Genomic DNA, 14,282 nt, shown 5'->3' on the forward strand with positions numbered 1-14,282 from the left:
GCCCACTTGCAAATGCCCTAGCCTCTTTCCTTGATCTGCTTGGAATTTTAAAAGATGTCAACTGTGCAACAATTTAGATGAATTATTCTTGATTTATTAAAACCCATGTGCTTATAAATAGTTGCATAAGTTATAATTCAACTTGACCCACTCAAGAAAAAATGGACAGCTTAAATAACACTATACCTACTACAGAAACTGAACTTGTAGTTAAGAACCTTTTCACAAGAAAAATTCCAGGCACAGATGATTTCTACAAATTCTGTAAAGCTTATGGAAGAAATCAAGTCTACAAAAATTCTCCCAGAAAATAGAATGAACAGAGAACACAACTAACTCTTTTTATGAGGCCAGCATTGATGCCAAAATTAGTCAAAGATATTATGAGACAAGAAAACTATAGACTGCTATCTCTCATAAACACAGATGAAAAAAATCCTTATAAAATTTTAGAAAAATGAATCTATTTTTATATATATATAAATACATATATATGTCCATATATATATAAATACTATGATTGAATAGGATTTATCATGAAGGCAAGTTTCATATAACATTTGAAAGTCAATCCATCAATGTTAATTCACCATATTAACAGATGTAGAAAAAAATGTACAAAATTTAGCATCCATTCTTGACAAAAAACTATCAGGAAGCTAATAATGGAAGGTAATTTCCCAAATTGATGATGAGCATTAATGAAATGCCTACCTTTAGCTAATATTAATACTTAACAGTGAAAGATTGAATGCTTTCTTTTTAAGATCAAAATGAAGGCAAAGATGGTCAACCAACAACTCGGTTCAACACTATAGTGGATTCCTAGCCAGTATAAGAAGATATATCCATAGGTAAAAGAATATACGATTCTGAATCCTAACAAAAATCATAGGGAATGCAAAATATTCATACCTGGGAAAGTGCTATTAATCAGTGTTCGCATGATTTCTCTTATTGGTTTACCAACACAAAGGGGTTTGGCCTCAAGTTTACCATTACAACAAACCACACAAGGTACAGGCCATTCCTCACAAGGCAACACAGAACATTAAAATCCAAACTTGTGAAGTAATTCATTGCAGGCTTCCTTTAAACTGTAAGTCTGACCAGGAAACTTAAGTAATCATTTATAAATCAATTACTTGACAAAAAGAACCAAGGAAAAGAATCTACAAAATTAAATGACAGGAGTCACTGCCTAGTGATGATTAATTAGAAAGGAAGATAAAGCTTATCTGATGTGTTCCTGCAGCCAGCAGAATTTGATTTCTAAAAATTCAGTTTGCAACCAACTGTTAAGAGAATATTTACTGCAAAAAAAGTGAGTAAGGTAGACAAATAATTCGTGTGTGGTGTGCATAAAAAGAAATATAGGACTACCTAAACTGCAGATTTGCTTTTTCTCCATTACAAGGGCAATGTCAGCCAATGCAAATGATACAGTCGGTGGGTAAATGCCAAACAAGCTGACTGGTTAAAATGCTAATTCTTACCTTTAAAAGGAAACACCTGGACTCATCAAGCAAGCTCCCCACCCACCCCCCAAAAAAGAAGAAATCCACTTTGAACAGATACCAACTTTCCAAACATTTAACAATAGAATCTGTTATGCAGTTTCTGTCCTTGAAAGGGTCAGCACACTCATATTCCACATCTCAGGCAAAGCTTGCTGTATTATGTATCTCATTGAGTGTATAAAGGAGTGACTCTCATTTACTTTTTATTTTGTCCGTACACACTTGAGTGGATAAAGCCAGCTCCCATGAGTAATTCTCAATGGGTGTGGGGCTAAGAAGGAGAAGCAGCTATGAAATGCTGCTAGATTTCCTGCTGAGGTTAATTTTGAAGAAAGTCAGAAACTGGTCTTTACCTCCTCTACTAACCAAGACCCTTGAAGTCAGCCTCTGTCCATAGAGGAGTGAGGTCTGGGAGTCCTGCGGTGCCATGCAGGGTTGCCAGTCACTCTCTACAATGGGCGACGCAGGCTGGACACCAGCAGGGCCACCTCCGTAGCTGCTCCCAGGCAGCCTCAGGAGGGGGGGATTATAAAGCAGGTGAGCAGAGCTGCAGGCTGCAGAGAAGCAGCAGCAGGGCAGAAAACCTGAAATCGGAGCTTGGTTGGGCCCTGGTGATCAAAGCCACCAGCACCTGAAATGCCAATGCCACAGACAGCAACAAAACCTGCAAAGGAGCCTTTCACATGCTGGAGGACAGACAACATTCCGAATGGAAAGGAGGGCTGACTATGCAGGGGCTCTATTCCCATGCAGACAATGTCAGGATCACAGAGGACAATGACAGGAGAGGCCGAAGGATGGCCTGACTGTGGCTCATAGAGCTCACTCACTGGATTTAATCCCACCCTGGGTGCCTCCACCACGGGGCGCCTTCCTACAGCAAAATAGATGCTATGAACACTTGCTACTTTTTTTCCACTGAGCTTTGCTTCTGCTCTGGGCCTCCCACAGCCCAAGCTGTTCTGTTGTCATATTTGTGCTCATCCTGAGCTCAAAATTCGCTTTTCCAGTAAGATTTCTTTATACAGATCATGTATTTACTTATTGGTACTCTATCCTGATCCTGAATGTATGACCCAGCAGTACACAGTATTCATTCAAGAAACCTCTACTGAACACCTACTATGCACCAGGCCCAGTTCTGGAAGCTGGGGAGATCACGGTCATCAGGATAGATAAAACCCCTGCCCTCTGAGGTTTTCCTTCTGGAACGAGGGATGAAGACAGACTTTAAATGACTAAAACCCAATTCTTTATTCAGTTACAGATGTGTCAGGTCATCCAAGAAGCAAAACGCAAAGCGAGTATGAGAGAGAGAACTGAGCGAGCAGGGCAGAGAGGAGATGCTTGAGAAAGTGAGGGTTAAACTGAGCCCCCAGCAGGTGAACCGGGATCACCCAGGATGGGAGGGCGAGGAGCAGGAGAGCGGGGGTTCAAGCAGAGTGAAGCATAAAGACATGGGACCAGGCAGGTGAGCAGGGCGAGGTCACGGGGCCTGAAAGCCCGAGTCTGTTCTGTGTCCTCAAAACAGAGCACAAGCAGGGGATGCGAGCAAGGGAGCTGGGGGTGACATCACCTGGTGTGAGTTCCAGAAAGGATGGGAGAAAGGAGAGGGATGCAAGTATGGACCTGAGGGAGCGCAGGCAAGGCGGCAGTGTGGAAGGGCCCCGTGGCAGGCAGGCGGGGGACTGGGGGTAGGGGAGGCAGATGTGAGATGCTGTGGAGGCCCCAGAGTAGTCCAAGAGAGGTCGGGATGAGGACAGAAGGCGGGGAGGTTTGCAAGGACAGCTCCGAACTTTCTAGGGTTTGGTGCTGCCATATACTGAGATGGGAGGAGCGGGCCTGGAGGGAAAGGCTTTCAAGTGTTCCCCAGTAATGTGCTTGCTCATGCCAATCAGCATTGGAAAGTTTGGAAAAAAGGTAAGAAAACTGCTTAAATTGGGCCTCGATGTTTGCATTTGTTTTCACACAGATCAAGCTCAGAGTAGCAACTGTCTGCACCATACTCTATGTTCTGAGAAATGGGAACTGGCAAGAACTAAGTACTTGATCTTTGACTGATTATGTGTCCAGCTGATGCCCTGTTGTGTCCTTATCTCTACTTTAACTTGTCCTAGTTTAGATTTATAATCTTAAATTGGGAAAGTGTCATTTGTACCATCCTCCTGGCTAAGATGTATAGAGTCACACAAGTGCAGCACTCTGAGTCTCATTCCTTAAAACTTTCGATCCATAAATAAAACTCATAGATTTCCAAGTGGGTTTTTTTTTTTCCTTTTTTAACCTTCTTACATGCAGGTTATCCATCTGAGGGTAGACAGACTAATGGTCCCCCAAAGAGGTCCATGCCTTAATTCCTAGAACCAGTGAGTATGTAATGGCAAAATGGACTTTGCGTAAGTGACTAAGGGTCTTGAGATGATGAGGTTACCCGGGATTATCTAGATCGGCCCAATGTAAACACAGGGGTCCTTACAGGTGAAAGAGGAGAGACTGCTGAGTCAGAGAGAGAGAGCTGGCGATGCTCCACTGCAGGTTTTAAAGATGGAGGAGGGGGCCAGAGGCCAAGGAGTGCAGGTGTAAAAGGCAAGAAAACAGAACTCTCCTAGACCCTCCCCAAAGAAATGCAGCTCTGCGGACTCCTTAATTTTAGTGGAGGGGGAAGCATTTCGAACTGCAGCCCTACTGAACTGTAAGATACAAAATTTATGTTGTTTTAAACCATTACACTTGTAGTAACTGTTATAGTACCAACAGAAAACTAGTACCCCCAAACTGTATCTGAACAGGGTCTGATTTCATCAAATTTTGGTGATGCCATTCAATTCTCTAGGTTTATAGTTTCGAGGTATGTTTTAACCCATTCTCTATCATTCGGTTACAGTTACTTCTGGGGATATAAGATAAAAATCCAAATACCCTAAACCAAACCAAACCTTTCCTCTGTTTTAAGAAGTGTGTGTATACATGCCTTTTTTTTTTTTTCTTAATTAGAGGCCCAAAACGTTAGACTTAAATTCTTTTACTTGTTGTTGGCGGTGGCCTACGACAGGAATTCCTTTTAATTCTTTGTATCCCTCTCCCCGACACCTTTAGCTATAGTTTTATATTGTCCTTCTTCTTCTCCCTCTAGCTAGACAAAATCAGCCTAAGTTTGTGAGATGCAGGGATCTACATTCTCCTGTTAATCACAACCTAACACATCCTATCCTGTCCTTTGATACTATCTATGGAGCCTACTATTTGCACCGCACATCTTCCTTTCCTCTAACATCTCATATTTCAACTGGACAATACAGATAGGCTCCATCTATCATCTAAGTCCATAGTTTCCAACTTGGGATTTTGGAGTAGTTACTAGAAACACTCTCCAGGTTTCCCTAATGCTAGTGTTGGTGCTCAGGTAATTTAAGCAGAGCATAGTTGGCGACTTGGGAAGTTCTCAGGTAAATTTGCTGTTTTCTTTTCATGAAGACAACCTGTTTCCGATATGCCTTGCCATTTATATGTAAGTTTCTGTTTTCTCCAATGGTGAATCACTCAACATCAAGCCAAACCTCATCCTGGGGCAGTGATGGAGGTCTTTCCTTTTACTAGATCTGTATGCTTCTAGGTGTCCCATTGATCAGGAGCTGCTTCTGCTTCTCCAGAAGGTTATGTTTCTCCATAATCATCCTCCATGGGGAACGTCGCACATAACACAAGAGACAGGTTTCCCCTTCTCCTCCTCCTCCTCTGCAGCACAGTGACACAGTCACCAATCTCCCAACATGGCCTCTGAGCCTCTCCTCCACATCACCAGTAAAGACACTCCAACATCCACATTTCCTGGGTCTCTTGAGTCCATCCACCCCCACCTCAAGACATAATCTTACCACCTCCCACAAAGACCCAATTACTTTTCTCCTGGATTCAAACAACTTCTTCTCTTTGTGTCTTCTTAGTCCTGATTTCTGTACCACCAACTAAGCATCAGTAATCAGTAAGAACTGAGTCCACAGACAGAACACATTTCAGAGAGGCATATGATGAACACAATCCCTTCAGATAATTTCTTTACCTTTGAGAACAATTTTCATGATCTACGTTGTTCTTTTGGTGTTAGACTTTAACAAAGAATTAACTGGCCAGTGAGGGAGAAATATGGCAGAAACAACCAATTCCTCTGAGATGAGGTGATTTGGTGAAAGCAAAATCTTGATTTTCTTGATTTGGTGAAAGCAAAATTGGTGTTCTAGTTACACCAGGTACCTGGCCTGGACCTCTACCCCCTACGCTTTGCACCTCTGTTCCTAACCCTGGGTCACTGCAGAAGAACCTCCATGTCTCTGAGGAGCAGAGTTTGAAAACCACTGCAAGAAACATCTTTACTCCAGGATGAGATGTTTTCCTGGGGAGAAATTAGAAGGTTTGAAATTTCTTTTATTCACTGAAGTATTATTTCAGGGGAAAAAAAAAAAAAAACCCAAAACAAACCATAAACAAAGTCTATCAACAGGAGGAAGAATAAATTAACCATGATAAATTTGTTCAGAGTGGAACGCTATCCAATAATAATAAAAATAATAAAAGGACTAGAGCTGTATCTAGTAGCTTGGATAAATATAAAAGTATAATATTAGTCAAAAAGAAGCACTCTAGGGACGTCTGGGTGGCTCAGGGGTTGGGCGGCTGCCTTCGGCTCTCCTGTGAAGAGCCTGCTTCTCCCTCTGCCTATGTCTTTGCCTCTCTCCCTCTCTCTCTGTGTGTGTCTCTCATGAATAAATAATCTTTTTTTTTTTTTTTAAAAGGAGCACTCTATAGAATGTCATACAACATAATATCATCATATAAAGACTAAATGGTGAAAGACATTTGAAAAGATGAAAAAATATTTTTATAGATTTGTAATAAAGGCATAGAAAATAGAAACAGGTGTTCTCTGACAGTGGGAATTTCTCTGAAATAAGTAAGTACACGCAGGAGGGTCTAAATATATCTCTAATGACAAATTTCTTAATAAAAGACCTAGAGCAAATATCTGGTATTGTTGAGATTTATTAATGATTTACTATCTTATACTCTACTCTTGTCTGTATGTTTAAAAGGTTTTACAATAAAATACTGTAAAAAAAAAAGCGTTGTTTGCTACATTTGAAATGCTATTTCAAAAATATTATATACACATATGTATTCATGTGGAAAGATAATTTTCAATAGAGTCAATTTTTAAAAGTCTATTTGGTGATAGTGATAGAAACTTCTTAAAATAAACTTTAAAATGAGGCTGGTACTTTATTTCAGGAAAAACTAGAAGAAAACAAAAGGCAATGGGATTTAATAACAGATATTATGATGAAATCAACTTAGTAACTGGTCATTTGCTACTAGGATAAAATAAAAAATGATAACACATCAAAACTTTCACTCAGTTTCAGAACATAAATCGATGGAAACATTTTAAGAACAAGACAAACAAACAAGGATCAGGTCCCTGTAAACATCTCTGAATGTAAATGTTAAATTTTATTGAACCAAAAAAATGAAATCTATAACAAGAAAATAAGCATGCCTGATATCACAACTAGTTTGTGATTAGAATCAATTTAATCATTAGGGTTTTCACTCTTTCTGGAAATAAAGCATTAATAGCCATACCACTGTATTTGGCTACTAAATAAATTCATCCTACTATCCAAATACACAATGCTTCTGAGAAAGGAATTTTCTGTTTCCTCTTTCTCATTGCTTCTGCTGAACTATGACTACTGCAGGTAAGTAATGGCTTTCCAGAAACATTGTCTCTGGAAGGAGACTCATCACCCTACCTGGATTGGTGTAAAGCTGGCTTTCCACGGTTTTGCCGATGCACTGCAGTTTAACGGCCTGAAGGGAGTCATCTACGTGTACGATGGTCGGCAGACTGCCCAGCGTGTCCTGCACCAAGTTGGCCACTTCCCTGACATCAAAGAGCTTCAACAGTTCTGAGTACACAGCTGGAAAGGAGCTCAGAAACACAGCCTTAAAAGGAAGAAATGTAAATCAACTCCAATATGCACCCAGAGAAATCTGCTATAAAATGTCAATGAATTTAAGACTGTGACAAATAATTGTGAATGATTAAAAAAAATGAACGTAAAACATTTCTGGTGCCTAAAGCTAAAAGGCTGCAATTTTTTAAAAAGTGTAGCAAATTAGAACAGTATTTTTAAATGTGCCAGGGTGCAATATAATAAAACTGAGAATTTCTGGAAAATCACTGACATTAGCAAAATGATTGGCAAAAAATCCCACAGAATCAGCAAAATGCAGCATGATCGAATGGAAAGAATGCTCAACCAAGACCTGGAATGCAGTCACTTATAGTTCATTTCTTTTTGGAGAAGGTTTCTGAAGAGCTCATATAAATCTCATTTACCTTTAAGAAACCAAACACATTGATTCCCAAAAGCACTGAAGTTATGGTTAAAGAAAGAAACGAGACAGGGACTCAGTAGACCTAGATTGTATATCCTACTAGCTTTGCTACTAATCAACTCTGTGACCTCAGGTCATTTTAGCCTCTTGGGTTTCAGCTTTATCACTGGTAAAATGAAAAGATTATTATAACTAACCTTTAGGTTGTTTTGAGATTTATTGTAACCCCAGAACTGTGTGTACTCAGAACAATATTCTTTATGTAAGTGAAGAAACCTGATAATCATTTTTTAAGGAAAAAAAAAAAGATGCCAGTATTAAATCCTAAGGGGCACAAACTGGGCTGGGATTGTACATCAAAACAAACCTAGTCTTTTAAATTCCACAAAAGGAGGGCAATGGAAGGAAGCGTCAACCAGCCTCAAGTCTATGAAGTGGGGGAAGGAGGCACATGTTTCTAATATGCTGATATTCAAGCACTAGCTGGCTTACCAATGAGACCTGACACCAGCAGAAAGTAGGTCGAGTGTACATGTGCTGATGATTCAAACGCAGACTCAAATTCAAATTCATGGGTTTTGGCATTTATCTATACAGCAGCAGCAAAAATATCTAGAAGAGCCAAGACCTGTTTTTGATGCCAGAACCATCAAAATGCTTCAGGTGCTACAACTGACAGCTATGCTCTCCTTGACTCTTAGACATTATAGATTTACTTGAATGCATTTAAAATTAATAACTTGGTATTCTCTGTTAAAGACGATATTTATATAACCTTCATTTCATCTGCAAAGAGCTGAGTCATACAGATGAAGTTAAAAAAAAAAAAAACAATAAAATGAGCCCAGCTGATTACTGAAAAGGCAACTATGCTGATTTTCCTGAGGAATCTTTTCATTTATCCATTAATTCTTTACTTAGAGCTCTTCAAAAAAGCACGTGAATGTGCCTGAAGTGGAGACACATGTATTAAAAAGGATAAAGGAACAAGGACCTTGTGATTAAGGACAGAGAGACAGCTGGACCAAGCTACCTAAACTAAGGATTTTCATTGCAAATAAAAAGAAAAGCCTACGCTTGTTTTGACCTTCCCGATAACCAAGACAAATAGATAAAGGTAATTATTAGGAACTTGGGGCAGGGTCTTGGGCCTCAATTCCTTCTGACATTCCTCTTCTGCTCTGAGGGATCCAGGATAGGTATCTATCTGTGGAAGGGAAACCAAGAGCCACAGCTCCAAGAGCTGAGTGAAATGGCAGTTCTGTTAGGGCAGGGATCCCAAAGACAGAGTCATGAGTGAGCTGGGTTTAGGGCATCCCGGTAGAACCACAGGGGCCAGCAGATCTGTGGGGGCACTAGAAACGGATTCAATGTGAAGGTTTTCTGGGATGGTTGCTCTGCCTCCAGAAGACAAAAATTGCCCTGAGTTGTAGCCTACAGGGAAAACCATGCAGAGGAGAGCAAGGGAACCAGGTTTTTGTCTTTAAGGCAATTTAACAGTAAAATTCAGACTAGTGGGTTTCCTTGGCTCTGGGTGTGACAGAATTCTAAGATGACTCCCAAGACTTTTTCCCCCTGGCGCTGTTCCTAGGACTTTGTTATATTACATGGCAAAAACGACTTGGCAGGTATAATGAAGGTTACTAATGAGTTGATCTTAAAATATGGAGATTATTCATATGGGGTTGTCCTACTGACATGACCCTTCCAAGCAGAAGTTTTCTCTAGCTCATGGTGGGAGAACTGAGAGAGATCTGAAGCATGAGAAGGATCTGACCTACTGTTGCTGGCTTTGAGGATGGAGGGGCCACATACCAAGGAATGTGAATGGGCTCTAGAAGTGAGAAGGCCTCTCCCTTCTCCCAACCCCTCGCTGATAACCAGCAAGGAAATGGGAATCTCAGTCTTATGAACACAAGGAAACTGTTTCCTACCAAAGGCCTGGAAGATTCTGAAAGTGAATTTTTCCCCAGGACCTCCAAAGAAGCCATCAAAGCCAACACTTGGATTTTGGCTGTAGGAGATTCCAAGCAAAAAATCCACCCTACCCTCCTGATCTACAGAACTGTGAGCTAATAAATGGATGTTATATAAAGCCATTAAGCCCGCGGTTATGTGTTAGGCAACAACAGAAAAAAATCACACACAGTGTCAATCAGATTAGTGACACCTTCCTTCTTAGAAAAGAGAGCTATGAAGGTGTGGGGTCAAGAGGGGACTTGGAATAAGCAAAGTGTAAAGTGTTCCCCACGCTCCCAAAATACAGAGGGACTAGGAAGTCCTCTTTGCTTAATAAAGAAAATTAACCACTTCATCGTTTTAGATGAAGCCTTTTAGGATCAAACTAAAAGAAAATTGTCACATCACGTGGGCTCATATTCTCAGTTCAGGGCAACTACTGAGATGCAGTGGAAACATAACTTAAGGAAAAAGAATATTTCTCTAACTTTATAGAAGGGAAAAATAAAAACCTCTTGAGTCCCTAGGAAGGCATGTCATTGAGAAACCATGACTTATGGCTACTCTTAAAAGTAAGAGAATATTTTTCAGATGTGAATTAGATAAGTTTGTCCCTTTAACCGGTAAAGGTTTAAGATTAAAAAAGAAGTCTCAAATATAATAGCTTTTATAAAAGTAGTGAGTTACTGAGAACTTTGATTTAAAGGAATACATAAGTAGCTTGTTGGATTATCCTTTTCAAATATCAACTGCTGGAAGTAGAGTTTAGCTAGTGGGCAATGTGACTTTGAGGTATCTGGCAAGTTCCTTAAGTGCAGTGATTGCACTATTGGCAACAGAGCCCAAAATGTCATTTAAAGGGCCTGAGTTGTATCCTTGCCCAGATGTAAGATCTGTCCACTTGTGTAAAGAAGAGATTAGCAAGAATAGCCCCCAAAAGTGAGAAAAAGCACAGCGCTGCTATTGGAAGGTTGGTACATTTCTGCTGTTTTACCATTCTATGTAATGCCTTCCAAATGTCAAATGGCACTAAATTATGATGATACTCTAAGGGATCTAGTTTTGTCTTCTAATCTCCCATTTCTTTCCCCTAATTCTCGGTGATTATCAATCTCTACTCTCCAGGGGATGGCAGCAAAGAGGCTGCTTCTCCATCTGACAGGTTTTTAACCAAGTCATTAGAACTCAAAGTGTATCAAAAGGATTAAGAAAATGTAGAGTAGATATTGAGACCGATTGCTCAGAACACTTCAAGGCCAACACTTCAAGCCACTTGGAAAGTGGCTAAATCCCGTTCTCAAACAGAACATGTGGAGCTACTTCAGGTAATGGCATGTGGCAACAGCCTCTCAGCACTGGTCATACAAGATCGGTCCCAGGACAACTAGGGTCAAGTTAAATAAAACAAAACAACATGCAGTTTAGCCAAGTCCAATATAATGAGTCTCAAGTTGACAGATTAAAATGCAGTGAAAGGGTTGGAGTAAACAACAGTAACAAGTCAGCTCCAGTGAACTTCCTTCCCCAAGGCTGATGGTGACAGCGTGTCTACTCATCGGCATGTGTTCTGGGAACTGAAATCCAGGCTGCTGCAGACCAACAGTCTCCCCAAGAAGAGGGAGAACAGTTGGAGGAAAGGCAACCTAACTTCTGCTCTGCTGGGGCTCAGAGACTAGGGCACCTTTTAAAAGTCTGCAAAGTTGCTTACGCTACAAATATAAACTGGAGCTATGGATTTCTCGTTGGCGAAAACATTCGCTTCTGCTGCTGTGTAAACACAAATAAACTGGACTCATTTTTGCTCTACTGAGCAGAGACAAAAAAGACATTACCTGTGATTGAGATAACGCTCCTGACCCTTTGCTCTCTTGAGAAAGGAAGAAACGGACCGACATAAGGAGCTCCTGAATGCAGCAGCGAAATTCCTCTTCATTTTGTCCACCAGTAGCAAGGGAGAAGAGCCTTCGGGATTGCACTATATACTTAAAAATATATTCTTGTGCCTTAAAACAAAACATTTTAAAAGTTAGCCTCAAAAGAAACCAAGAGCATTTAACAATGACACGGCATAAAAACCACGGACAGCATTAGATTGTTAAATTATTGATTTAAATGCTAAGACCCCATGAGATTTTCGAACAGTATTTACTTGTGGGCAAAGAGCCATTTTTTTTCTCTGATGCTAGTGAGAGAAAAGGTATAGATAATTTGAAAATCCTTTGTAATTTTCAAGATATATGAACTTGAAATGCTTTTGATCCTCAGGTGGTTTTTAGTTAACAGAGAGATACGTCTGTTTCTCAAAAATTACTGTGTTTTGCTGGCAGGTACTCTTGCCACTTAGCATTTTACCTCCAATCAGCCCAAGGCGATAGATTTATAATCAGTAAAAGACTTGTTTTTAAAAATGTATACCTGTCAACTTCTATCTAGTGACCTCAAATAGAGCGGCATTCAACAATAGGACATCAGAGGACCCTCAGAGCAGCTAATGGACAATCCCTTTAAGAACCTGTGTTCTTGGGATGCCTGGGTGGCTCAGTGGTTGAGCATCTGTCTTTGGCTCAGGCTGTGACCTGGAGGTCCTAGGATGAAGTCCCGCATCGGGCTCCCCTCAGGGAGTCTGCTTCTTACTCTGCCTGTGTGTTTGCCTCTCTCTGTGTGTCTCTCATGAATAAATAAAATCTTAAAAAAAAAAAAGAGCCTATGTTCTTTTATGAACATGTTTGCAAGTAAAGTGTTAACATCTCCATATACAACTGAACACAAAGGGTCCAGACACCTGGGCAGCATTAAACCATGAGACCCAGCAAAACCTCAGGTCTCCTCACTGTGACCCCTGCTAAGCCACCCTATTCCCTTTCAAAATTAGGACAAATCGCCCTCAAATGGCCTCTGTCAGGGTATTGGAAGCAAGAGCCAGGAAGTCCCAAGCTTAACTGCCTATGTGTGGTCTTCTGTCATGAAACCTCCCTCCTGCTAATCCTAGACTTCACTCCGAGTGTTCTGGAGCTCAGAGGTATAAGGATTCAATCCCAAGCAGTTCCAGTGGGTGAGCCTGGCAAAGTTTCTTTCAAATTTCATCAGCTCTGGAGGAGCATAAACTGATTAAGAGCCTTGAATTGGAAAGCCAGTAATATATCATCCCCAATTACTGTCTGTGTAGAGGAAAGCAATTAGTTTAGGCAGCATCATGCAACAGCTCCATTAGACTATATTATCTGTTATTGACAGCACGTCATTACCTTCAACACCTCCTGGATGTGCTCTTGCCGTTCTGCTTCCGTGATCCTGTCCACGTACCACTTGAGAACTTTGATGAGATCTCTAAAATACAGGGGAAAATGTACAGAAGGTGGACTTGGTCGAGTTCTTAGGTAAAAGACAACAAATAAAATGCTGTTATCACAAGGAAGGCTTCTTTCCCATCGGTTCTCACTGTTTTCTGTCAAACTGCTTGATCTGATAATGTTAGGAATCTGCACATCAGCATCACTACCCCTTTTTGAAGATGCAGAGAGAAACACTTCCTCCCATTGAGATTCTCTTCAGTATGGATATATCCCATTGACTCTGCTGTTTTCTGGCAAAGCTTTCCAATGGGCAGACACAAATACCAGAGAAAAGGTCTCTGGCCAAGAAATCTGGAAGTCTGACCATCATGGTCAATCCTGGACAACTGCTAGTTGGGATTTCTTCCCCAGTGACCATGTAAATAGCTGGATGAAATATTCAGTTGGAGGCAAACGGGGGTGTGGGGAAGGATAAGGGATCATCTCTCTACTTCAAGTCACATGCCTGTGGGTTTATCTAGCCAACTCTCTGACCTGTGGGAAGAAAAAGGCTTACCCTCAGAGCGCCTTAGTAAGAGAATTTCCAAAACAGCCAAGTTGTTTTTTTTTGTTTGTTTGTTTTGTTTTTTAAGGAACAAAAAGAGAATTTAAAAAAACCCAACAATAATTCTCAAGATTACAGTCTTCCTACCTTTACCTTTGTTCAGTTCTTGGTTTCTGGGAAACAGAGCAATTTTTAAAAAATGCTCCTCTTTTCTCTCAGTCAGAAAAGAGCACGTGGATGTTCTACTAGACAGGTGCTGCCAGGAATGTTATTTTGAAGATAAATGTCAGTGAGTTTCTGACCACCCATAGCCTGAGAAGATTCCATAGGCCTTACCTGTCTTATTAGGAATGATTATCCTGCTCTCCTGGCCAACATAAAGTGTTGGAAATTATGCCCTTCCTCTCTAGCTTCCACTGGTAATTTCAATCACAAATGGTGAGGTGCTACTAAGGCCCCAAATGTCAGGCCGAGTGGTACAGTCGGGCCAACGTCCCAAACGGTCCCTGATAGTACATTTCACCCTCTGTAAAAATCATGTTGACATACCGTTCACTTAAATGTTGGAGG

General features: G+C 40.7%; 1 protein-coding gene across 3 annotated transcripts in view; it reads right to left on the bottom strand.

Moving 5' to 3' along the window:
* The window catches only part of DOCK4 (dedicator of cytokinesis 4), a 409,941-nt gene that overhangs the window by 110,934 nt on the left and 284,725 nt on the right, over nt 1-14,282 (bottom strand). For all 3 annotated transcript variants that reach the window (XM_038557373.1, XM_038557375.1, XM_038557374.1), the window contains exons 21-23: nt 13,121-13,202; nt 11,708-11,878; nt 7,328-7,520 (exon numbers count right to left, since the gene is read on the bottom strand). In XM_038557373.1, coding sequence (XP_038413301.1) covers nt 7,328-7,520; nt 11,708-11,878; nt 13,121-13,202 — 446 coding nt within the window. The remainder of the gene's footprint in view (nt 1-7,327; nt 7,521-11,707; nt 11,879-13,120; nt 13,203-14,282) is intronic.

The sequence above is a fragment of the Canis lupus genome, chromosome 14 (genome assembly GCF_011100685.1).
Source record: "Canis lupus familiaris isolate Mischka breed German Shepherd chromosome 14, alternate assembly UU_Cfam_GSD_1.0, whole genome shotgun sequence".
Taxonomy (NCBI): Eukaryota; Metazoa; Chordata; class Mammalia; order Carnivora; family Canidae; genus Canis; species Canis lupus.